Source organism: Acanthisitta chloris, unplaced genomic scaffold (genome assembly GCF_000695815.1).
Source record: "Acanthisitta chloris isolate BGI_N310 unplaced genomic scaffold, ASM69581v1 scaffold8144, whole genome shotgun sequence".
NCBI lineage: Eukaryota > Metazoa > Chordata > Aves > Passeriformes > Acanthisittidae > Acanthisitta > Acanthisitta chloris.
The window spans coordinates 1-26325 of record NW_008668701.1 but is presented as its reverse complement, the minus strand read 5'-3'; the positions used below and the strand labels follow the sequence as shown (position 1 = coordinate 26325).

At 41.9% G+C, this 26325-nt stretch overlaps 1 protein-coding gene across 1 annotated transcript; it reads right to left on the bottom strand.

Moving 5' to 3' along the window:
• Nucleotides 1-615: 615 nt before the first annotated feature.
• On the bottom strand, nucleotides 616-26212 carry PIK3R3 (phosphoinositide-3-kinase, regulatory subunit 3 (gamma)). Its single transcript, XM_009073017.1, has 10 exons — nucleotides 26036-26212; nucleotides 11040-11151; nucleotides 8643-8741; nucleotides 7010-7190; nucleotides 6067-6192; nucleotides 5148-5290; nucleotides 3881-4057; nucleotides 3331-3405; nucleotides 2804-2974; nucleotides 616-1367 (listed from the first exon to the last, which is right to left on the bottom strand). The coding sequence occupies exons 1-10, from the start codon at nucleotides 26139-26141 to the stop codon at nucleotides 1166-1168; spliced, it is 1392 nt and encodes a 463-aa protein (XP_009071265.1). The 5' UTR covers nucleotides 26142-26212; the 3' UTR covers nucleotides 616-1165.
• Between the last annotated feature and the right edge of the window lie 113 nt (nucleotides 26213-26325).

Sequence of the window (26325 nt, the reverse complement as noted above, 5' to 3'; positions counted from 1 at the left end):
TTCAGAATGCAGCTTGCACAGAACAAGCTGGAGCAGATCTATGAGTAGCGTGCTCACTTCTCACAACTGGAAGTGACTATACCTCACTGAAGAATTTGGTGCAATAAGCCATCCAGAAGCATTCGATTACACCGACCTCTTCTGTACCAAAATCAAGTGTTACATGAGTCTGTCATTGTTCAGCAAGAGACCTGCAGCAGGCAAGTGCAAGCTTCGTTCTGGTTTACATTCTGAAGCACAGTATCATTAAAAACTGAGAACAGAATCCCAAGCTGAGGAATGGGAGGAAGGGGTGAAGAAAGAGGAGAGTGAGCAATTACATCAGATCAGACAAATTTAGTGTTTTGAAGCCACTCAATGTTTAGCTTTTCCTTTTATTTGTTTCAAGTTTTGGTGCAGAAAGTATGTGCGGATGCTAATGCAACCTCCCCCATAAGTGCTCGATCTAGCAACGAACAAAGTTTTGGCGTGTTCAATTTGGTTACGTTTCCTTTAAGCGAAGACCTGTAGTGCCATTGAAACCAAAACTTTGTTACTGTTGGCAAAAAAATAAAGCAACTTTTCTTTTACAAGCATTTTTCCATTTAAATAAAAACCTGAAGCTTTCCCATGATTCCTTTGGTCTTCTCTCACCAAATTCCATGCTACCTCAAGACAAGCCCTCTTTTGGAAGTCCGGCTGAATCGCAGTGAAGCTGCTAAAATTAACAGAGAAGAATTGCTGTGGTAGAGTTTCCCCCTAGTTTGTTGGGAGTTTAAGACTGAAAGACATTACTGATGCCTCAAGCAGAGGCTTCAAATTGTCTCTACTAGAACAAGAGAAAACAAAATCCAACTAGAAGTTCCACTGAAGGTGCCTGGCAAAAAATTATCTCCGTAAAATGATGCTTTGCTTCCAGTATTTTCATATGCGCTGCGTTGAGTTTATTCCCCTCATAAGGAAACAAAAGTATTGGTGTAAAAGCACAGCTGAGCTTTTAAGGTAGCACCAGGACACCTACACCCAAGTTGTCGTCTTGTTGCTGCTAGGCCTCTTTTTGATTCACATTCACAGAATCACTTCTTGTGCAAAACAAGCAGTCTAAGGAGAAAGAATGCCCTCCAAGTTCTAGTAAAAATCGTAGAAAAGAATCCAAGATAGCCAACGCTTTCCTCCTCCCCAAAATTTACCTGCAGAGAGAGGGGGGCATCTGTGCGTAGACAGGATAGGCAAGCCTGACATTTAGGGAATCATTGTGTTGGACAAGGGATGTCTGCTGGTAATGAAGAACCAAATCCTTAAGTGTGCTATACAGGTTGTACGGTTCTGCAAACCCGTAACCTCTTGGAGTGCTGTAGATCACACAGTGTTTCACCTCTCCATCAGCTCTGCAAGGAAAAGAAAGAGGAGAGTTTAACATCTAAGGACAAACCCAAAGTGACAGTCTATTAACAATTAACTAATGCAGCAACCCCGACAGTCACTAAATTACATAATGGAGGACCCAGTAGATGCAAGTAGAGAAGATTAATATAGTCTGTGAAGAAACAGTGCTTCAGGGCATGCGATTAAACACTCTTGCATAATAATCCACATAAGAGGCCTCTTCCATCCCAGCAGTACAATTCCCAACTGCATTGTTCTCCAAACGTTTCTTGGAAAAAAAATTCAAAAGCTTAACCACGAAGATAAGCACCCCAAGTCAGCAATGACTTTGTGCTTAACTTACCTTGAAACCTTTCCACTAAGCAAAGAAGTCAAACTCTACAAATTCTCAGGACCCACAAAGTATTCCATGAAACACAGCACTAACCTTCTGTGTGCATTTTTTAATGTTAAGCATGGGATAGGTTCAAGCTGATTCATTATCTGAAGTCATAGCGACTGAGTCTCTAACTTGGCAAGGCAGTTACTGGAACACAGCATTTCCAAAGCTGCTAGAAAAACTTATCTGCCAGAAAGATCAAGTATTATGTAATCCCTGTACTGGAGCCTATTACAATCCAAGTCACATGTACGAACAGGTTATGTTATGCCATCCGTTTGCGAGCTTGTAGCATGATACCAACCTAGCCAAAGTATCTGATGAACCCATCACTTCAGTGACTGAGACAAACAGGACCTTGAACACAGCAAATACTACAGTCCTCAGCTACCTTGAGGTGCTATACCTTCACATATTCATTTCTTGGACTTGCTTTCAGAAGCAATTAACCTCATGTGAAATAAATCAGTGAAAGCCATTTTGCACTCCAGAACAGGCTTGAAGGATTTTTAGATAATGGAATCAGAGTATTTCTGACCTCCATTATACCAGAATAAAATGAACTGAAATACAAGAAATCAATGCAAGGCTGTGTGAATGTCATAAAAACTACTGCTCACAAATAATGTCTCCTCTGAAGCATCACCATTATGTTAAGCATACAAGAGAAAGATCTACAGTTGGGCACGTCTGGAAATGAGAACAGAAGATGTTACACCTTTACAGACTTACTTTAATTCTTCCCATGTGTTCCTTAGCAGGGAAGAATATGGGAGAATTTGGCCTTACTTTACTTATAGTCTGTAGAACTTCCAGCTGGGATACTTCAGACTTTTGTACTAGCTACTGTGGCGACCGCAGAGACTGCAGGACTACAGTTATTGCACATTCAAAGCACATTTTTGTTACAAAGCTTTTACCATACTGGTCTTCCTGCAAACACGCAACACATTCCAATGGGTAGGCCTAAGCTAGGCCTGGCTTTTGTTCTCCAAAATAAAGAGCTTTGGTAGAGATTTATGAACTGAGTAGTTAGAACAAAAAGGAGAACAGACTTACACCACAGAACAAGCGTAACATCCTTTCTTGCTACTCTCACGAATTAAAAATGCTCCATCAGGTTTCCCACAGAGCAAGTCTTCTGCTTGGATACGGTTGAGATCCCCAACAAACCAGGTTTTCTCATCATGATGTGGCAGGTTTTCATCTTCTTCATTCACAAAGTATGTGCTGAAAGAGAGGATAAATTTGTTAACCAGTGATCAGTAAAGGAGTTAATAAGCAGAGTCATTTATTTTTGCAGAAATTACATAGAGAAGCACCAGAATCACCCAGACTGGGAGGTCAGGCTCCTGACTTACATATTAAAGGCTTCCACTTACAAGTTAATCGTTCTAACTTTGTTTAATCCTAAATTTTTCAGCACAGTTGCCACCTCACATGATGCCAAGCTCCTCTAGAGACTCTCTCCCTTTTTCTCCAGTCCTTTACGGAGAAACTGGTGGGTTTTGTTACCAACCTCCGCAAGAGAAAACACTTATTAATGGAACACTTCTCAATAAAACCATATGCACAGTGACACTTACTCATCAGTATTTTCATTTTTGATCCCCAGCCAGTCGTTTATTCGCTTCTGTCTCACCCCTTTGTGATTGAGCCATCTGCCAGAAGAAGAGAGCATTAATACATTACTTCAGAGCATGTGTATGGGTTTTCTCACTGGGCAAGCTGAAGCTCAGACATAAGGTCCCACAGAGAAACAGTCTGTGTCCAGCCCAAGGACATTAGAAGCTGGATAACAGGGATGTTGGGAAATCAGGTGTGGGTACAAGCAACATCTGACATGCCTAGCAAAAAAAGTACTAATCTCTGTTGTATTACCAGGCACTGATTTTGTTTGTAACTCACCTTAGATTTTTATTTACAAGAGTTGCACCTAGTTCTGGCTGGCTCTATAAGCAATGAGGTCATGAAGAGGCTAAGCAATACTCAGCTATCCCATGCCAGAATGTAGTACCTTAGCACTCAGAACTTTGGTTATGAAGAGAAAATTAAATTCTCATTTTCCTGATAGAAACAGTCATTAACCACATTCATCAGAGACACTATTCTGAGGTATGGGTCAGGTTTACTTACACAAGATACTGATCTCTGATTTTGCGGAGCTGAATTAGGTCAGGTTTGATACTATTCATTTTCTTATCAGTCTCCCTGTTGTCCAGAGCTTGTTTCTTCAAGTCTTGTTCCAGGCGCATTTTGCTATCATGGATCTCACCCAGGCGTGATTTTAATTTTTCATAGTTCATCATAATCCTGAAAATGAGTAAAATATTTGAGAGAAGAGGTCAAACCAGTCTACAAGGACTGAGCCTACTGGTAGCACTCACAGAGGAGTATCACAAGAACTACCATAACAGCAGCTCCTCCCTTTGACTGCCTCATCTTGACATGAAAATTACTAAGAGTGACAGAAGAGACCTCTTGCCAGAGGGCCTACAATCTTCAGTTTACCTTAGTATATTTCCTTATGGCAGAGATGCAAGAACAAATTATCTGTAGGAGGATAAGGTAGAACAGATTCCTCCTTCACTGTCGGATTCACTTTTTGTTATATCAACTACGTGATTCCACTATAGGTATCAGTACTAGCAAGATTTCAAACGCAGACTTCAATTTCTGTCAAGAGCTACCAGGAAGAAATGCTGCCTGTCTCTTCACTCAAGATAAGCGTGCAGGTTTGGTGTAATTCAGGAAAATTACATGTTTTTCCTGTTAATTGATCTTTAGTCAGAATGAAGCACAACAATTGCATACTAAGATTGTTACAGGTAACTGGTTTTAGTCTCAAAACCTCCTTAAGGTTACCCTGGTGGTTCATATAGCATTGTGTCAAGTTAGGCATTATACCTGGCATTTCTTCAAAGGCTCAGACACAGGTTCTTCTCTCATACCCTCATGGAAGTGCAGTTTCAAACAAGGTCCTTAGTTGCCATCTAACAAATTCAGTATTAAATACTGATCTTTGAAAGTGACTAGAACTGACTATGGACTATGAGATTTACCATGTACATTACACAGATTACAAGTAAAGATTTTTCTGAATTACATTCTGAGCAAATCCAAACACAAGTGGTATAAACAAATTAAACTACTATTTCCTGATCCTTTCCTGGTCCTCATCACAGTATCTTGCTTTACTGAAGTTAAGAGAGAATAATCAGAGATCTCCCACCCCTGCTGTCTACACAGCAATTCCTTGACAGTAGAGAGCTTTACTGAAGGTTAAACCACCTTGAGGGAAGGTCTCAGAGAAAATACTGAGCTTACAAAGTAGTTTATGTGATGTTTTAATTTCAATGTGGACACTAGTTTTTCCAGGTAAGCAAACACAACCTGAGCTTACCGTTCAATTTCTTTGTCATTCCCCTCCCTGCGAAACCTCTCAATGTACTCCTTGCTGTATCTCTCTTGTGAGTGGCACTGTTCCTCAAATATCTTAATAGTTTCATTAAATGCTTCAATTGCTGTCCTCTTCATCTGAATTTCCTGTGTAAGGAAAGCATCCTTCATCATTTGTTCATAATACAGACAACAATGCAGGACTCCATTATGTTCCCTAAACTGACTGAGATGATGATCCTGTTTCCCCCCATTAAGTCAAAATGTGATTAAAGAGTTTTAAATTTAGTCAAATGCCTGAGTAGATTCAGGGAAGTACAGAGCAGACTTACTCCCTGCAGGCCTACCCTCCTCCCCCACACAATGCTCTCTATTAGGCTGCAAACCCCTCAAATATTTTAGTCATATTTTCCATCTTAGTTTGCAGGAAAACTGCCAGCAAACCTCCTCCCCATATATGAACTATCTTATTTTACAAGAAGCAGTCCAAATACTGTATTCACACTTCCTTAATGCATAATTTGGTAACTGATTTGCACACGACTTCACAAAACCCCTGGACAAACCCCTCTATAATTCTCACTGCAGCATACAGCAGCTGGAAATACTCAGCAGCCAAGGAAGAAGTCTGCAGTGCAAAGCTTGTAGGTGTTGGCCTTCTCCACAGCTCTACCTTGTACTAGGACCTCAGCTCCTCTTTCTTCCTTGCCCCACACCATACCTCTAAGACTATCAGCAACAAGCAATATTCACTGTTTCCATCAGCTTTGAAACCACCTTGCTGTATTTCACAATTTACTAAGTTTTTTCCTTGTGTTTTCTGGCCTTGGACTGCCTTTATCAGCCATAACAGGTTAAAAGAGCTTTCTTTACTTCTTAAACAACAAGAAACATACTCTACAAATAGCCAAAGCAGAACCAACCTGTGATGTTCTGGTATATTCTTCGTACAATTTGTCGTACTCTTTGCTCTTTTCCTGATACTGAGCATGGTATTCTTGAAGCTTTTTACCTACTGCATCTATATTATCTTCTTTCACCAACTGATCCTGTACATACAAAGGAGCTATTAAGTCTTCAAGCAAAGCAGCTTTTCCTTAAGAGTATTCATTTGTCCACTTATGCACATTTGCATTTTACAGATATTAGCATCATGTTTCTAATCCAGTTTCAGAGCACACTGTGTCTAAATCCCCTTCCTTCTTGCAACATGTTCCACAGTTTACAGACAGTAGGAACTGGAGCTATGGGGCACTAAGAACTATGCTGAAATACTAGGCTTCCAAAAGCACACCACACCTAATTTTTAGGATTGCTACTTCTTATTGGAGGAAGAAGGAGGTGAATTACTTGGAATCTAAAGTTAAATATCAGAGGTGGTTTGTGTTTTTTTCCAAAAAGTTCTGCAGTTCTTTCCCCTCAATTCAGGAAAATGTCTTGGGATACTGAATAAAAGTTTTTTTTAAAATGTTCTTGAAAAATTTAGATGGCTATGCACAGTGAGCAGCTGCAGGGCTCATGTTCTTCAATGGTAACACTGGCTAGAACAGTACCCAGTGGGTCCACAAGGGCCCGAGGGGAAAATGAAAAGGTTTCACAGAGAGGTTCAACTCTGCTGCATGTCAGGATTTCACTTCTATACTAGGCTGCTCAGATGGAGACTGGAAATTTGATAAAATGAAGCAGCTTAAGGGGATATACAATTTGGAAGACCCAAATGAGGCTAAATGTGAAAACTCACATTTCTTTCCATTTAAAAAAAATAAAATCAGGCTATTCTTAGAAAAAAAACCCCAAATAATATACACATTTGCAATCTTTTTCTTGCCTGCTCTAATAGCTATTGGGCTCTGATGAAGATCTTACCTGCTGGTACCGGGACACTGGGTACATCAACTTCACATCAAGCTTCGGGTTATACTGAGCAAGAGACTCATTGCGGTAGTGGTTAATGAGTTCCACGACTGAATTAAACGTCAGTGGGTCAGAAAAGCCATATTTTCCATCCCGATGATAGATCTTGATCAGCTTGTTGTTGCCACCCTTCCTGTAAAGTACAGCCATTTAAAGGTTTTACTGTGTCCCTCCCAAACCTCTTCAACACTAAGGCTGCTAACAACGACACCAGTGAAACTCCTGGGCAAGTGGCTTTCACACTGTACACCTTGATAGTGATTCTTTACACAGTAGCAGTATTAAGTAGTTTAAGAGTCAATACACACAGAATTATCATCAGATTATTTGAACAGGAGCAAAGCCCAAAGTAAATCTCTTCCTATGTGTTCATTCTGGAGCCAGTTTATGGTATTTAAGTCCTAGCTTTGCCCAAAGTTTTTCAAGGGAAAAGGAGGATGCTGAAGGCTGAGTAAAGGAGCCAAATGAGAACCCAAACTCACAATTTTCCTGCAAGTTGGGGTCACTAATAGTATACAACTGAGTATAGATTTTTACAATTATTAACAAGCCTTTTGAGTTATGGATGCTAATACAGGATACATGAATCTAAACAAAATCCTTTGAGGATTACAAGATGGTTGTAAGTCGAGGACTTTATGTTATCCAGATTTATATGTTCTAGTGGTTTCTACAAATATAGTGCTGATTTCCTCTTTTTTCCCACCAACAGGCTGTTTAGACACTATCCTGTCCTTCCTGCACTCACAATTTTGTTTCCTAAAAACATCTGCATTCAGCAAAATAGCCAAATCATGCCAAACGTTAACACACATGCTGTGAACTTTTAGGCAGAAGTTAAAGCAGAACTTTAACTACACCCTTGGGGTCAAACCTGCCATTAAGGCAACAGAATTTCACAGCAAGATCAAGTATCTGTCATATCACACAAACTCCCAATGGTGTGCTACAGAGGCAGAGGCTTATGTGCCTCACCCTCTTGCCTCTAACAACTAATCTTGGGAGCCTGGCAGAGGCAAGTGGCTGGGCAGGCTGGGCAAGGCACCAGAGCCAGTCACATGAGGTCTGCTGCCTAACTGCAGTAGACAGGGCTGGGGCAGCTCTGGGAAACCTGCCACTTGCAGACGATTTTAATGAAGAAAAGAACATGGCTCCAATTCAATATTTCCTAAACTTTACATCACAAAGCACAAGATACTCTTTTTACAAAGTCTCGGTGTTCAATTCTCCAGAGCTGCACTCTGATGAAATATTCAACACTCTCACATTAATCAAAGCCCTAGTTTACAACTACCTTTGACCTTAGCAGTTCTGAAATTCTGAGGCACACCTGAGCAGCTCTCCTCCCCAGGTCCCTTCTCACCTACACAGATCCTTACAGCAGTGTTTAGTGAGAGACAGGATGTGATGCACAGAACAGAACCAGCTGTCAGACCTGGCTATTTATTTGCTCATTCTGGGATCTGCAGTACCTCTGGGAACATCTCTCAGCTTGAGCCATGTGAGTTTTACACAGCTATGGCCGTCATTGGTACAGCAACAGCTACTAAGGGTTTTACTGCGTGGACAAGTGCTCAGTGCTCACCGTAACGTCAGAGTGTAGTCTCCCTGCATCTTGGTTGATGCATCGCGTACCAGGAAGGTTCCATCTGGCATGTCTCGTAATTTGTCATTTACTTCTTCCCTGGAGAATAGAAAGGAAGGCAAAATTAGAAACATTAAGGACATAATCATCTTTGCCACAGGTAAAACATTGGGAGCCAGTAACACCAGTGTGTGTAGACTTCGATCTTCTTTCATACTCAGGCTCCCCAGACTTTTAGGCCATCTAAAGCAAGTCTCAACTTGTGTAGCTGCACTGAAGAAAAGCAGCTACAGTCAACTGCCACTTAGGAAGAAGTCTCTGTTTAAACAACAGTAGCAGCTGTGACTCAGTTCACAACCTTTCCCTGTAATCTGCTCAGGTTTTAAAGTCCACACTGGAACAGGTGCCCTTTAAGAAGCCTGTCCTGACCTCTTAAGAGATGGTCTCTAGCATCACAGCTCAAAGGTGCCTAGAGTTTAGCACAGTTTTAGTCTCAAGAGGCTCATTATTGGCTTAACTCTGATCTTATTTACAGCCGTTTTAAACCACTACAACCTTGCTAGCTGCAGTGCAACTTTTCCTTATTTACAACTGAGGCAAAAGGATACTCAGTCCAGAGCTTTAAGCTATAGAAATCTTTTAGTGAAAGTGAGTACCTGTAGGCATTAAGAAAATTATTTCAGCTGAAGAGTTAAGCATCTTTGCCACGTTTGAGCATTTCACTCAGATTAGGTATCTCACTTTGAAACAGCTCCCTCACAGGTTTTAGAAGCACTAAGCACTTTTTAATACAATCATTTGGAAAGAAAAGTTTCTCAGGTAGCCTCAACATTCTCCAAGTGTGGTAGGAAGCCTAGCTGAATCTTACAAAGAAAAATCAACAGCAGGGTTTTTGTTCCAATACTAAGGAACAAAAGTATTCTTATAGAATAGCCTTACCTTTGATTTACCTACCTGAAAACTATTCTGCTAGTAAAACTGACTCCTATTTAGTATCACATGTGTATCTGCTACTCCTCTCAGATCATTTTATGGATTGGCCCCAGTTAACCCACACAGCCTTCTCCTTTTGGAATGGATAGGTACCATCTATGGGTTTGGGCGAATGCCTTCAAGTTGCACCCTGGAGCTTATGACAAAATTCTCAGCACAAGTTCTTGACTGCAGAACATTGCTCCTATCCTGATAGCCTGATGCAGTCCCTACCTGCTGGCTGCCAAATTAGGGTCATAATTCCATCTTTATGCACACATGTATCATGTTTTAATCTAATAAAGCCACTCCAATGTGATTTGTTCTGCATTAGCTCCTGCCATCGTGTGCACTGTTAATTGAGGAACAAATCCAGAGTCAATAAACTGATACCAATATCGAGCAGTTTTAAACAAACCGTACCTAGTGGATTTTGTGATCAAGTTTTGGCACTCTGCTTTGATTTAAAACTAACAGAAAAATATCTCTGCCGAGGCAATCAAAAGCAGGAGCTACGCGGGTTTACTTTATAAAAAGATAAGGGTGGTACAATAAAGATATGAAAACTTCATTTCCCTTTTCAGAACATCTGTGAGCTAATGTGGCAAACACTCTCTTCTTGCCTCTATCTGCCAAAGTGTTTCAAAGTGCTATGTGCACAAGTTTGAGCAACTCCTGATCACACACTCAGTGTGCTCTTGCAGCTCCAAATTCTAGACTCTTCAGAAGAGGGAAGAACCCCTTAAGAGGGAAAGATATTAATGAACACTTCAGTTCTTGTATGCAATGAAGTAGATAAAAACTGGCCCTTCATTTTCTGAACCTAACCCAAGCCATCTATTTTTCAAGTGCATAGAAAGGGGTTTTCTTAAGAGGTAAAATTGAATTTATTTGGTTTGTGTGTCTATCATCTGGTCGGTATAGCTGGTGATGCTTAGCATTTGTAAGAGCTACTTTTATACCACCATGTAACAAGTCAACACATGCAATTTTACCCAAATGTTAAAGAAATCAAAAATAAGAATGCAACTCCTTTTATTCTGAAATTCTGTTTTGATATTGAAATTTTCCTGAACTGCATGCACTCCTGCATTGCAAGCTTACACCACCTTATTAGATAGCAGATTCAGAAGCAATTCTCTCCTTTTTAAAGACTTTGTGTATCTGGAGAAATTTAGGAACCCAAAAATAACTCTCACCAAGACTGGTAACACTTGCACAAGAGTAAAAACATAGAAGTCCTGAATCCAGTTGAATATTTTCACTTAGGTGCTTTGCCAAGTATAATCCTGAAGCACTCCCTTCCTGTAAAATGCTCCCTGAAATAGGCATGTTCTTTTTACCTTGCGTTCTAGCAGGCTTATTCTATTTTTAACAACACATATTAATACATTTTAATTAATAAATTATAGCAATATTGCTTACCTTGAGATGTCCCCCCAGTACCACTCTGCTTCCTGCAGAGAGAAACTGGAATTGTCCTTTATTCCATTTGTATTGACTGGAGTCATTGGCTTGGGGGGCTTTGGAGGAAGAGCTGAAAATGAAGAACAGATTAATGAAAGGTAAACAGGGGAAAATAATCACTAAACTGCTAATGAAATATGACAGTAAAAAAACCAAGAGAAAAATGTGCATCTCAACCTTGACTTTCAAGCTCTCTCAAACCAAACGGAACTTGTAATTTTAAAGGAATTCTGAAGTCAGTGGTTCCACTGTGATCCCAGATCTCCTAGTATCAAACTAAACACTTGCTTGAGGGAGGAGAAAAGGAAGGAGCACGAGGAAACATGAGGTTTTGTTAAAAGGAAGACTGGCACAGGCACAACTACAAGGGCAGGTGCCGCCTAAACCTCCGAACAAACGACAAAGGTGTATTGTGTTTGAAAGCCACAGACAGGAGAGCAATGGGCACCACTGTGGAAAAACTCCAGTTGTTCAGGCATCACCAGTCCTTATGCCAACTTGCCAGAGCAAACAGGTTCAGAGGGAAGAACACTGCTAGAGAGAGCAGTGGTGGCTGGGCAGGGCTATATCCGTCAAAGACCCACAGTTCGTGTTTCATACTAGGTTTGTCATCTAGGCTCCTGTTTGCAACACAGGCTATGACTCTCTGAACACTACAGGACATGAGGTGATAAAGGAAGGGGACAGAAGACATTAGGTTACTATTAGAGTGCCTGCACCACTTTACACAGCTTCAGTGTTTATTACCACAGGGAAGGGGATGCTACAAATGCCTGACAAGACAGGCAGAACTGCCCATCTGCAGGCCTAGTGCACACCTACCCAGAATTCTCCTATCCTGAATTCAAGGCAAACAGGCTTTTACTTCTGTTCTCAAACTATGTTACACAATGCAAGGGCATACAATACACTGAAGCTGTTTCTGTTTGGTCAGTTTTTGGTCAAACAACTCTATAATAATATATACCTTGAATATAAGCCCTGTATCGGGGTAATTCAACAGCCAAAGACACACTCATGTACTGGGAGATCGTGGTCTGTCACAGAAGTGCATTGTATTTTCTTACTTATTTTCTTTGAGAAAGGTGTCTTTGTCCCCTGCTTTGCAGGGTCTGAATGCTTCATCAAGAATATCACCACTGAAATTGAGCATTTTTTAGGCATTTCATGAGTGTGTTTTAGAGAGGGACAGGTCACATTTGAATTCAGAGTAAGAAAGCAGCTACACATTGATTTGCTACTAGCACATTTTTAAGCCAGACCCTGAACATCTGTGCTCCCAGCCCTGTGCCCTAGCCATCAGATTACACAAGCATCAGCGAGCAGGCCTGACACATTGACAACAGCCATCTCAGATGCACACAATCCCACTGTACAGGCAGAAATACAAATAAAGGGAGCAGAAAGAAGATTTTGATCTCCAGCTCGGAATGGCTTAGTGCTGAGAGGTGTGCTACTTGGCACCATCCATCTGTGCACCTCCGAGCCACACCTCCCACATTAAAGAAGAGAAAACAGAGTTCCAACTGCAGTTCCAAATACCATTCATGTTGACTATCCGACACAGTAACTTCACTGTTCTCAGACAAACCAGTAGATGCTTTAATCGAGCCAATCTAAACTAAATCTGAACCTTGACCCAGACGTTTGCACCCTGGGGTTGCTGACCAAACACCTGATTCAGATAGCAGCATTCATTCTGTGGGACTGAGCATTAAACTGTAGCATACAGGTTCTTTTTATGGGGTGAGCTGGGAACTTTCAGGTGTGCACACATCTAGTGAGGCAATAACAGGTCTTGTTGTAAAAGGAAGGTGAATACCTTTGGATTCAGTGAAGTAGCTTCCTGGTTAGGAAGCTTCAGTTATTCCTAGCTCTACTACAGTTGTTTGTGTAGCACACATGTATATGTACAAAGCTCCATTGAGAGTAAGACAGTTCTAACCCTACTTTGCTTGAAGCTCACAGCCCCATCCTACTTTTACAGGGTCAGAGGAGCACATATCCAAGCTAAGTCTGTAAAGTCAACTGTAATCACAGTTGTTCCATACCCCCATTGAAAGTTCTTGAATTAGAAAATGTCTTCAGGTCCTCCCTCCTCCCCACATCACATGTGCGACAGAACAGACACAGAAGTTCTGAGTCTCATCAGTGTTTCCACGTGGCAGTAAATCCAAGTTCAGAAAACCTGTAGATGTTCACATCTTTTGCAGTTTCTGAGTTATCAACAAGCACATGAAGATTCATGTGAAAAACAGAACAGTGCAGAGAGTTCTTAGAAAACTCTACCAGCACCAGCAACTGTTTCACTGGGTCTTTCAAGTTAAGGCTTGGACATGTCAAGAAGTCTGAGGTATTTTACAGTGTAAAAGCCTGTTTTACACTGGTAATAGGACCTTTCTGGAAGAGGCTTTCAAGTATTCTCTAGAGTATTTGAATACTTCTCTAGCCCTCCTTGCAAGATTAAGTCTTGCTCCTTTATATACTGTGGAATTAGTCAGCAGCTTTGTTAGGGCTCACTCCAAAGCGCTGGGCACAGTAAAGCAAACTAACAAAGAACAGAAAGGTAAGGACAGACACAGAGCACTAGACATTACACCAAGTGTCCCTAGTACAGGTGGGAGTTTCTCCTTTCCCTTAATAGGCAGGTATCAGCTCTCACTATCAGGGAGTTGTCTGCAGAACTTCATTCTGCATGAGAAAATTGGAAGGAAATTCTTTCAGGGAGAAGAATAAGGCTTGGACCAGTTCCTGTAAAACCTGACTCATGGAAGCCAGTCCTTTTCACAATAGACTTTTGAGAAATGCTTTTTAATAGCTTGCACATTTTAAAAATACAAAAGTATTTGCATGGGTGGATCCTGTTTCCAGAGAGCTGTGTATTTAATTCTTTACTTTCAATACTTTGAGCTCTTTAAGTCTTAATAGATTTTCCCCTGTATTGGATACAGAACCAGGCCCTTGCTATTGCTTTACCCAGCAGACCAACATGCCCATCCAGTTCAGTGTTTCTTGGCTACCCTCTCAGCCCAATATCACTGTAGTCTGTACAAATGGAGAACTGACAAGAAGGTAGTTTAAGCCTCACAGCCCAGACCCTGTGATGACACAAGGGGAATATTTAGTAATAACATGGCAACTCTACTGCAACAGAGCAGCATCAACCACACTGCTGCTCTCATAATGCTGGCCCAACGGGTTGCTAGAAGGGACAGGCTAACATAGCTTTTACTAGTACTTAGACAGTACTAACCACTCTACTAGGAGAAATCTTGTGATGTTTCTAAGAGAAGCTACAGAGAACAAAGTGTCTGCAGATTTTGATTTTAATTCAAAATAATCCAGTTTTAGATATGTTACTTGGTGAACATTAGAGAGCTAAAATCCTAGAGTAAAGTAAAATAAGGCTGGCATGAAGTCAACAAACGCTTTCAAGAGCAGCCGTGTTTCTTTCCATGTCACTGGGTCCAGTTCTGATCTAGCCACAGGCAAAATCTTACTTTATCTCAAAACAAGCTCTGATTAAAGTGAACGATCCTGATGGTTTCTTGCCTCCTTTTTCCTGGGAGAGAAAGAACATTGATCACAAGTGATTAACAGCACAACGGATCTATCTGTTCTAATATAGAACTTGCTGTTAGCACCAGAGACACAAGCATCCTTCCCCTACCACATCTCTAGGACAGCTTTAGAGCACAGATCTTTCCAAATCCCAAAAGGTGACAGCTTAGCTGGACCCTTCCACTCCCGCATGAGCACATTCCCAGGATGTTCAGCCCTCGGTGACCACCTGGCACGCAGCGATGAGAGCAGACTAGCTGTCCCTCACACACTCACGCACCTATCTGGTTTTGATTTCCTTAGCAACTCTAGTTCCCTCTTTCTAGCTTTCCCAGGCAGCGTAGCTGGAGCTAAATCCCAATCCCAGCTCGGTGTCACCTCGAAGGGGGAAATAAAAGCGAGCTGGCGATGGAGCGGAGGCAATGGCAGCCAATGCGTGCGGGGCCGGGATCAGATGTTGCTGACGTCAGGGCCCGAGGCTGCCGTGTGGTCCAGCAGGTATCTTCAGCTCAGCTGCTCTGCAGAGCTGCTGTGCAGCTCCTCGGAGGGATGAGCCTATTGATTAGGCTTTGCCAAGGTAGTTTTGTGATGCTTTCTTGACTGTATAGAATTGTTTTTTGAAAACTCTACTCGAGACTGAACTGATTTGATTCCCTGAAATTCAAACCACCTCCAACACCAAGACAACCAAGACAGCTTGGCAAGTGTCTGAAGTTTAGCACCACTGTATTTCTTTTAAAGTCTCTTGTAAAAAAATCGTAGGCTGTATTAATCCCAAATTTAACTTGAGCAAAGTAGACTGACTTCCATGAAATACAGGCTTTTTCTCAGTCTGGTTCTGAATAAAAACTTTACAAGTTTACATGATCTAAGAGCCACTGAGCCCTGTGTGCGAGGGTTTCGAATGGCACTAATTCAGGAGGGAAAAAAGAAGAATGCCTCAGGTCTCCAAGTGCAGTCAAGCAGCCTGTTTCTTCTCTGGCTGCAGCATTTGCATACAAGATAAACCTGCCAGTTAATTAAACTCTAATTTTCAGTTTTAAGGCAGATGCCACTTAGTCTAAGAATGGCTCCACAACTTATTTCTTCCAGTATTTTCCAAGAGCTGCAGGCCAGATACTTAAAAGCATAGCAGGCTTTAATGCAGCATTAACTCTACCTTACTGGTACAATAATCACAGCTACCAAGTACTCTGATAAAGTCAATTTTAAGTCCCTCAGCACTTCCACGAGCTTGTTTACTAGTTTTCTTTCTGATGCTCTCAATCTACTCTCCCTCTGCACTGTGACAAGCACAAAACAGATCAGAGGACTTCCAAGACAGTTACTCAGCTTCAAAAAGGCGGATGTACAGTAGATACCCTACAAACTGTAATATAAGGCTCTACAAAGTGTCATTACTATGGAAACATGCAAGTAATCTGTGGTTAGGCCAGCTAACATTTTAATGACATAGTCCTTGAGGACAGAAGGGTTTTCCCTTTGGAGATATAGATGAAGACTTGGAATGAAAATGTAGGCTAGCTCTTTTGAAAAGAAAAAATCTCTCCAATCTTTAATTGCTCTCTGTAGTCTTACTCAATTTCTCAAACACTCTTCTCAATTTCTCTAAAACTTTGCAGGCAAAGCCTCAAAATCTTTCCCTCCCTCAGAAGTCTTGTACTCATCCCTGCTGCACAAGAACCCCTCGAGACACCTGAGAAAAGCATGTGCTGAAGAAAGGTCTTTTTTGCAAACCATTCCCGTGAAACTGTACCACACGTTCCTGCCAGAGCAGTCGGCACTGCGCGTTTGCAGAGGTTTTCCAGCTGACAGAGAGGAGGGTCGTGCACACCTGCTGACAGCAGCTCATTCCCCACCACTGGCAGGTAAATTACCTTGGCAGCTCCACATCTCCACTCGTCAGTTCTCTTGCCAAGACCCCTTTTGCAGAGTACTGAGCACCAATGCCCTTCGAGGCTGCCCTTCCTCAAAGGGCAGCTAACACGCATGGAGAACTCCTCCAGGGCTGGAGAAGGAAGCTACCCGATCGCATTATTGCTGGCCACAGAGCCTCAGGCATGCTCACATTTTCACTCTCCTCCCCCAAAACAGGCGAGATGCCAAAGAGTAAGACATATTCAAAGAATTGAAGTCTTTCAATATCTCATTACAGAAAACAGCAGACAAGCTGGCAGAAATCCAGGCAGGCTTCCAATGAAAACACTCCCATTATAGCTTTGCTTGTGTTTCTATGAACTTTCATAAAAAACAACACCTTTAAGAAATATTTCAGTTTTGATTAATTGGCTTTTTTGATAAAGATCTGTTTTGTTTGAGAACTCCCCAGCTATCCAAGCCCTCTCCCACACCTCCCAACCACTGTTTCACCTCCTACAGCCTGCCAGACTTCTGCTGCACTCTGTTCCTCACGAGCATCCACAGCTACTGCACAGGTTAAGAGATTATCTACTCTGGGACACCTGCAGAATAGTGGACAACAACAGAGTGCGAGGAGGCTGGCTCAAATTCAGTATTCTTTTGCACATTTCAAAAGCACCCATCACTACTCTGCAAGGCCTGTTACTTCATGGCCTGAGACAGAAGAAACAGAAGATGCTCACAGTCAGATAAATGGCACAGGAATCTTTCACCTCTGTACTCTAACACAGCTCCTCCCCTTCATTCCAGCCTTCACATGAAGTTGCAAAGCCAAAAAACTCAGCTCCTCAATTATTTTCACTGCTCAATATAAAAACATTTTTCTTCTAAGCCAGACCATAGTGCAACTTACACAAAGTTATGGCAATGTCAGAGGTTCCATGATCAACAGGGTTGAGGTGACTGTCCCAAAATTAACATGTGGAGAATAAAAAGGCTAAGTCTTCTTTTACCTACCAGGCATAATTAGCACTCTCTTAATAAACTGGATAGGTTTTAGACCTTTTACCCTGTTTCATCACTCAAAGATTGTCATTACCCAGCATCACATGCCTGGCTCACTTCAGGAAGGAACAGCTCTATTATGTACAGTAGGCTCAGGCTTTTAGCAACTCTGGATGAAAGTCCATGACAGACATTTTATTGACATGAAAATCTTTGATAAGAACACTATCCAGTATCCAGTGTCAGGTCTAGGAGACTATGTGATAAAACTAAATATTAAATGCAAGGAGCAAATAGATTCTCCTCCTTGCTTACTAAAGCATTTCCTCATCTGCCTTCACAGAAGAAATACCACAGCATGTTTTCCACTCCTCCACAGGTAAAGTCTTTAAATGGCCACTAAAAAATACTCTTTGGTCAATACATGGGAATGGATTTTTGGATAAGAGCAAGGAAAGCACAAAATTCAGAATACGTAGAGAACTACAATGACCAAGAATGAAGAACTGGCTTTTCATCGTGGAAGAGAGAGAACGAAGTCAGGCCCGAGCAGTGACACACTATGGCTAGGAGACCTACAAAAGCCAAAAGAAAAAGCCCTTTTAAAGAATAACTAATTGTAAATAATAAATAATTGAAATAAAAACAGCTCAGGGCTGTTTTCCCCAGATATTCCAAAGACCAACCATCCACCGAGATGTCAGGTACAGGCCTCATAGGAGAACCAACTCACAGAAATAATTGGTGCTACTGAGAAGTTTGCTGCAAAAGAGGCTGCTTTAAAATAATAATACAGCTACATAGCCATGCAATTCTTCTTGTTCTAAGCAGCAGTTTACTTCAGCTTACCACTAGCTCCAATCTTTCAGAGCAGTATGTAAAATTGTTCCTCATACAGTACCTGTCCTTGTGCTACATCAAACTACTTTCTATTTACCAAAGTAAAAATATTTCAACACCACCTAAATTGCTAACAGTGACCATCGAATCAAGATCAAAAAGTGCATTTTAAAATCAACACACCAGAAGAAATTTGAAGGTAAAAAAAGTATTCAGAGGAAATATGTTGCACATTTTGTCATGCATCATCTTGAAGAACCTTGATCTTGAAGGAAGCTCCAGTGAGGCAGAAGTCCCAAACCATGTGGTCCTATGCGGTGCCCACAGCAGAAAGGGAGAGTCAGAGCAGACATGTAGTCCAGCCTGGCCACTGCTCATGCTCAGATCTCAAGGTGTAACAAAAGAAAAGGTACACTGTGATCTTCAAAGTATTTTAGTGAAACCCATTTCACAGCAGCAGCTTCACTTCTTTCACTGTCCCAAAACTTAGTGAGACTGTACTGTACCCTTCAAAATGGAAAGGATCTTAAACATTCATCTTATTGATTCCAGCTTTCTTGTAACCTTCAAGAGACACTTTTGGAGACTGAAGATGTATCAGGGTAAAGAGGCCACAAACACCAAAGGCTTCTAATTTGACACTTGGAAGTGGTTCCTCAAGGGCCAACAAATGTCCCCAAGATGACTATGCAGGGCAGTGCAGCATGAGCACTGACAGCCTGGGAAATTTAACTGCAGTGTACAAATTCAGGTTGTGACAAACAATAGAACTTACACAATATTGCCAATGAACTTCTCATCCATCTCATACCTAAAACCTTTTCCTGGGGCAGGTGTTGGAGTGCAGGCCTCACTGCCCACACTCAAAGAAAAATACCCCCAACAGTGGGCTGTGTTCCTTCGTTACTGTGATTTTTCTTGAACTCCATTACAGCACCTCTGGTTTCAAGGGGTTTGTTTGGGGTTTTTTTTGAGAGGAGGGATGCCAGGAAGGAAATAATTCCTCCAAAAGCAAAGACTATTGTGTGCAGCATCAGATTTTAGGGGCTATAGAGCCTGGAAGTTAGGATAAAGCCAGAGAAGGTAAAATCCCTGAAAAAATGGCTCCAATGTATTTTTTTCTTTCAAGGGTCAGAGAAGGAATGTAACTGAGAGAAAGTAGTAGCTAATAAAAGGAAATGGGAGGTTTATGTTTGGAAGGAGAGAACTGACCTGAAGTACAAGAGTCCCAAAGTGGCACTGAACCAAAAGTCAAGTTATTTTGCAGCAAAAGAACAAACAACATTAAGGGGATACAGACTGATGTTTTCTTAATTTTTCCAAACCCACACACTTATGTAGAGAAACATGATGTTTTTCAAGCTTTTTCTAGATAACCATGTGTCAGCTGCAGGGATATCTGATTTTAGAACATTCCTATGAACTATCATTAAAATAACATTTTTCCAGTTCACAAAAGCTGGTAGAGACTCTGGGCAAATGCTGGAAGCAGTCACAGGCTGAAGCAGTTGAAGTATTTCATCTCCTTTTCCAAAGAGCTCTGGGTGGAAGGTAGCCATCTTGAGTGTGCTGCTGGACTCAAAGCCAGAGACAAATCTGGATCCTGTTCAGCCACAGGAAAGCCTCAGAGCACATTGTGCTTCGGCATCAGGATTCACCAGGCCGCTGGTCAGTGTCCAGCAGGGCAGCTGGAGTCCTTTTCGGAATGGGCTCCAAGAGGCACCACTTGCACTTTGCCTTTTTTGAACTGTATGAATCCTTATAAAATTCCCTGTATACACACGCTTTTCTTCAGAACTAGAACAACATAAGGTACCAGAATATAGTCACTGAAACACTGCAAAATCTTTGGCCATTGAGTGGAGGACACAGCAAAGATGAAGGACAATAACAATATCTTCCACTCATACTGTTTGGGGACCCAATATCAGCTCATATGATGTAGTTTAGATTATGTAGAGAAGCAAATTCTTGCTTACTTAGCTACAGTGCAGACTTTAGCCTGTCAGAAGAAATAAGATAAAAATCAGAAGAAAAAAAAGAAAATCTGACTCATTTCCATAGGGGCATTTAGTACTCGAGCAGAGACTGTTCTTTAAGCATTACTCAGCAACCTACTTTACAAAAATGAGTTTCCAAAAAATCCAGCTAAAACACACCTATTGCTCTAATGGGGCCAAAGTTTTACAGCAACCTGTTTCAACACAGTTAACAGTCACTTTGACAATAACAAAGCCTAAGCTTTAAAACACACAGAGCATGCTGATAAAAGTATTCTTTATGCTTCTCTAGTTCTCTGCCCAAAAAGTGACTCACTAAACAACCAACATGAGGTGATGCAAGGCACCCAACTGCTTTCAGTCCTGGGTGCAGATGTGTATGACCAGTTATGCCTCTGTTTTCCCAAGCTGTAGAGCAAAGATAAGCCCAAATAGCTTCATTCTAAAATAAGATATCATGCAGGCAACGGCAAAGACACAAGTCAGTTCTGCTGCTTGGGAAAGAAATAGCCCCCAGAGGAAACTCCAGGAAGAGTTTTCTCCTTTTAAACAGGTAAGATGGAAGGAAAACCAGGATTAACTCTTGTTAGGTACAGGCCTTATGCAATATACAAAGTTGTTCAGAACAATTGCAGAAGTAACATTTGCTGGGAGTTTTGCCTTCAAACGTGTTGAAGAGCTTGGTTTCTTCTCAGAATGCTCCCTCGTGTTTTAGTTTGCATGAGCTTCTAGCTTTACAGAGCTGAACTACTCCCTTCAGCAAGCTTTCCCTCCCCAACTCTTTCCACATCAGCTGAAAGCCTACTGATAAAAATGTCAGCCTTTTGAAGCAGGCTCTCTCAACTCAAGCAGAACATCGTTTTGTTTTATATTAATGCTGCTATTTTTTGTGTTCATGTATTTAATCGAAAGCTGATGAGTGATATTCTTTAACAGTTAGAGCCATCAGAATGCAAACGAAATGCAAGGAATGCAAAAGCAAGCCTGAAAATGCAATCAGAAATAAAAAATGGTTACAGCAGTCATTAAATGAAAAGGCCAGTAGAGAAATCTAGGTGTAAGAACAAGAGAATATAAGCATTTCACATCACTGTCCTCACAGGAGCAGAGAATCCAATTCAAATAATTTTCCAGGGTATGCAGAATCCAGGTGACTGAGCCTTATTTACTCCCTGCTCTACCCCAAACTAGCCTGCACAATCTTCCCCTCTGTAATAAGGAAACTCTCAAATCCCAACATCTGCTTTGTTGGAAATGTGATTTTCAGTAAGACTTAAATTTGCAAAAAAGGCAGTTGCAGCTACAGTGCTGTTGTTTCAACTATATGCACTACTTTTTTCCCCTTCAAGATGTGTAAGAGCAGAACTTTACTTTGATAAGCTTCTGGAATCAACTCAGATAAGCTGAAGGACAATACTGACAACGCTATTAAAATTTGCATCTGTTCTCCCACTGGAAAACTAGTCAGGCATAGACAGGCTGTGTTCACCTACATCTGGCTACCGCGTACCACAAACTCTATTTGAGAAGCCACATTCAGTTTCCACTATAACATTGATAATGATACAGCAAGCCTGGTATCCCAGAAAACACTGCCCTGGAGCTCAGAACCCTGTGTTTTCCAAATTACAATTATAGTATCACTCCTCTAAAATAAGGGTTGTCAAATTATATATGAGGAGAAAATAGAAACTATAATGAATAAATACAGTTTTCCCCTTGAATACTCGTCTCACTCATACAATGGCAGTGTTGCTTTTGCAAAGCAGACTAAACTGAGCAGCCTATAGATTATTGCTGCTCCCCACCTTAATTATTAAAAGCTTTTGTAGCAACAGCACTGTCACAGCCATTCTCAGCACATGAGGCAAGGCAAAGTAGTATTATTGAAAAAGACAGCTGGAGCAAGTTATGAACATTGTTGGTCATATTTGGGCCTAACTGGCTTCAAAAAGGTAACTTTCCTATAGTTTTAGGTCAAACAGTTCTTGTACTATCTATTCACAGACAGAGCCCATTCTGCATTAGGAAGCCTACTTTAAACTTGTGGTTTTCTTCATAACCCACACGAATAAAACTAACCTCTAATTTGCAGTTGAGCCAAATATCTTTGCTGACATCTGTATCAGAAATCCCAGCAGAACACTCTTACTGCTTTTCATCCAACTGTGACAAAATGTATTCAGTGATTACACATTTTATCACAACTGATAATATATCCCAGATCTACAGAGGGAAAGACATTACTTAGTCCTTCTAATTAGCAGTAAGACAATACATAGGTAGTGGTGCTTTTGGTACTCTGGTTAACTTTTGCATTCAGTTCAACATCCTCTGTTCAAAAACTTAACTTCTGGCATAATGGCTTTTTGCAGACCTGAACAGATGTCAAATCAAAACTAAATTCAATTCAGTAATCTATTTTGTTGTCTTTTTCAGACAACAAGACTCACACAAGAGCAAACATGTGAGTGAACCCCTGACAGACAGTTTCCTAATGCCAAAACCAGCACATGATGCTGCTATGGCCATAATACTCTAACTTAATCCATCATTAGAAAGTTGAGAAGCTGCTGTGTTAGCTATATGCAACTGATGGTCGCAGTTGTGTCTTTAGATACTGAAAGCTATTTGCTCCACGTAGTATTATTTGCCACAAAGAGATCCTACCTTGTGCCAGTGACACATTTCATTTTGCATTTATACATGCAAGCAGAAGGAAAAAGCATTGGGTAACAGGAGTCACCCTGCTGTTTGTCACCACTGTGGCTCCTAAGTTAGTTGTACTGCTCTAAATTATGCTTTGTGAAGCTGGCAGAGCTGAAACCGTAGTTCCACCACTCTGGAAAAACTGTCCCACTCCTATGTTTAGGATGGATTAAAGGCTAGCAGAAAGCTTGCAACCCCTTGTTGCCTGGCCTTGCCTCTGCTAGAGTTGGGGAAAATTCATGTGTGAGAGAGGCATTGTTATCATCTTTGAACTTCAGAGCAAGCCTCCTAGCAGAGAGGCTTCAGGACCTGCCCTGAACATCCATTTACACCTCCAACCCTGAACAGCAAACATGAGCACTGATAAGCCGGTGCAGGTGCACTGAGGCCTGACAGAAGCTCCGGCTGCGCTGCAGGCTGCCTGCCATCACCAGATTTTATTTCTGCATTATTACTGGGCAGCGCTGAGGTTGGTATTGGGACAGGCTGCCAAGATAAATTAAAGGTCTACCGGCCCTTAACAAGAAACAGTATCCCCACCCTTGACTCGGAGGTCACGGGTGACACCGCACGTTACGTTCACCTTGCTTTTGTCTTCTGCCTCGAGTTTAGACCCAGTAAAACGCAGTCACAAGCAGTCACGCGTGAGCCCGGACACTCGGCTCGCAGGATCCGCCGGGGCTGCGGCACAAAGCCCAACCAGGGATCCCTTCACGCAAGTTCTGGGAACAAAAGAGTGCACTGCCTGCCTCGGCAGCGGGGACACTCGCTGCAGGCTGCTGCTCTGTGTGCTGCTGAGGAAACATATTGCCACCACTCAGCCGCTCAGGAGCTCCGGCCACGGCGTGGGGGAAGGCTGCACTGAAAGCCTTCGCAAATTTTTGTTGGAAGCATTCCAAATGGAGTTGTGGCTGTTACCGGGTGCAAGCGCAGTGACTTTATCCGAAGGCATGCCGAATGTTTAAGCCTTCCAAATAAATTCCTCCACACTCCCCTTAGGGATGACCTATCATCCCAGACCAGACAACGCTTTCCCACCCCACCTCGGGCCAGGGAAAAAGCAGACCCCCTTCTGCCACACTCTCCCTCCCCCTGCAATTTAAAAGTTATAGCTCTGCAAAATCAGGACATACACATGGGGATTATCCCACGCATCGTTTCCAGCTCTGGCTCTTCTAGTTTAAAAATATGAAAGATAAAGTTACTGAACACTTCAGGGATCAGCCTGTAGCATTCAGTCCTCTTGCTAACTGGAGGTTGGACTGTGCAGAGCCTTGAACCCTGACAAGAGGGCTTCAATGATGGACATATTGGCATTATTAATGATGGAAGAGCTGCTTCTTAATGTGAACTTTGTCAAGCTTCCTAAGAATTTTGCACAGCCAAATTCCTGCAGAAACACTGGAAAGTTGTTTCCTGACCAGTTCGGTTCTGCCAGCTCCTTCTAACAGTCTCTTTGCACTAAGCCGTTCAAGGGGCTTATTATTTTTTAGATAAAAACCCCACACCACTTAATTTAAGTCACCTGCAATGGGACCTTTTTTGCTCACTTGATACAAGCACGCACACAAATATTAACCTCATGAATAGTTAAAAGCATTAACAAGAAAGATACCCCTTGAAATTCACAGAAGCAAACAGATTTGACTGAACTTTAGGCTTTCAGGGGTAACATCTAAAAATACAGTGTCAGCTATGCAAGAATTTACTGAGTAGTGGTTAGTATTGTGTGTCAGAGATCTGTCCAATTTTTAAAGCATCAGAGTTACTAGAGGAAGAAAATACAGGTCCTTGAGATCCAAAAATCTCAGGATGATCACTTCTTCCTCTTAATTAAAGTACCACATAGGTCCAGAGAGAAAACTACAGCTCACTGTGCTGAAACAAAGAGACTAAACCACACTTGCAAATACATGCCATGATTCAGGCACAGGTTGAAAGGCACACTTGGAAAGTATATGCCCCACAGAAGACACCACTTGGGAAGTACTTATTTGCTATCAATTTCTCTGCATACTAAGATTTTTGGGGCGTATTTTACTGTGCCTTCTGGCTGTACAGATCAGAGACCTGAGAAGATAAAGGCCCTTCAATTACCTTACAGCTCTCAGCCTGTTAGACTCTTACAGGTAAAGATACAATTTCACCAGTACCCATTTACACTTATTTAAATTCATTACCAAAGAAAGACTCAGCCTCTCCTCCCTGTAAGCCTTCCCTCAGTCTTCAGACACAAAAGAAACTTTCTGTCCCATCTAAGGACTTCAGGCAAGCAAGGGACAATGCATTTCCCCGTTTTCAGCACCGGCAACCCATCGAGGAGGGGGAAATAAAGTTGCATCGAAGCCTTTTGAACAAGGTTATTAAGTGTTATCAAAGTACCAGTGCCTCCAGGGATGCATTTCAGCCTGTTCCCTAGTATTATCCCCCGCCAGCACCAAAACCCAGCGACGATACACAGCTCATCTGTCAGGAGAGCAGGCGAGAAAAGAGCCTGTAAAAGCGATTAAACCGGGACTGAATGGAGGTGGGTAAATCACCACCATCAAAGGTTACAGGCACATAAAGGCACACAGGTGAAGAGGATAATAAAAGAGCTCCTCTAGAAGCGAATACAGCCGAAATATACTCTTTTCAATAAAGGCTTTAAAAACAGGAGACTCATGAGAGGGGCAGCGAACAGCTCTCCTCCTCGCGCTCCTTCCACCTCCCAAAAGGCACCATAAATTGCTGATATCCTCCCACCTCTCCCCCCAGGAAAAACAGCATTAAAATACTTTTGCCCAGGAGACAGAGGGCTCAAGTCCCTGGAAAGTTTACACAAAGTTTAACTACAGATATTAATTATTTCCCCCCCTCCCCCTCTCCTTTTATTCCAAAAGGGGCAAGCCTGCAGGAGGAGGGAGGGCAGGGATGGATGCATGGATGGATGGATGGACGGGAGCCCCCGGGGGCAGCACGAAGGCTTCGGCTCCCTACCTGGAGGGTCCATTTCAATGTAAAATATCAGCTCAGTGGAATATGGCATCATCACTTCCCTCCAGTCCGTGTCATCGCGGTCCATATCCCACACCGTGTTGTACATCGCGACAGCCAACTCCCGGCAGGTTTGGGAACGAGAGGCTGGATAGCTCGGATTTTAGTGGGGGGGGAGGGGAAAAAGAACGGGGGGAGGGAAAAAACAGCCGAGAAGAATCCACCTCGCTCTGAAATAACACTTTTAGCAAAAAAAAAAAAAAAAAAAAAAAGGGAAAAAGATTGAAAAAATA

Coding starts and splice junctions, on each gene's coding strand:
- PIK3R3 (XM_009073017.1), bottom strand. CDS start 26,141: ATGTACAACACGGTGTGGGATATGGACCGCGATGACACGGACTGGAGG. Junction 11,152..26,035: donor CATTGAAATGGACCCTCCAG/GTAGGGAGCCGA, acceptor CTTCATTTTCAG/CTCTTCCTCCAAAGCCCCCC. Junction 8,742..11,039: donor TACTGGGGGGACATCTCAAG/GTAAGCAATATT, acceptor TCTATTCTCCAG/GGAAGAAGTAAATGACAAAT.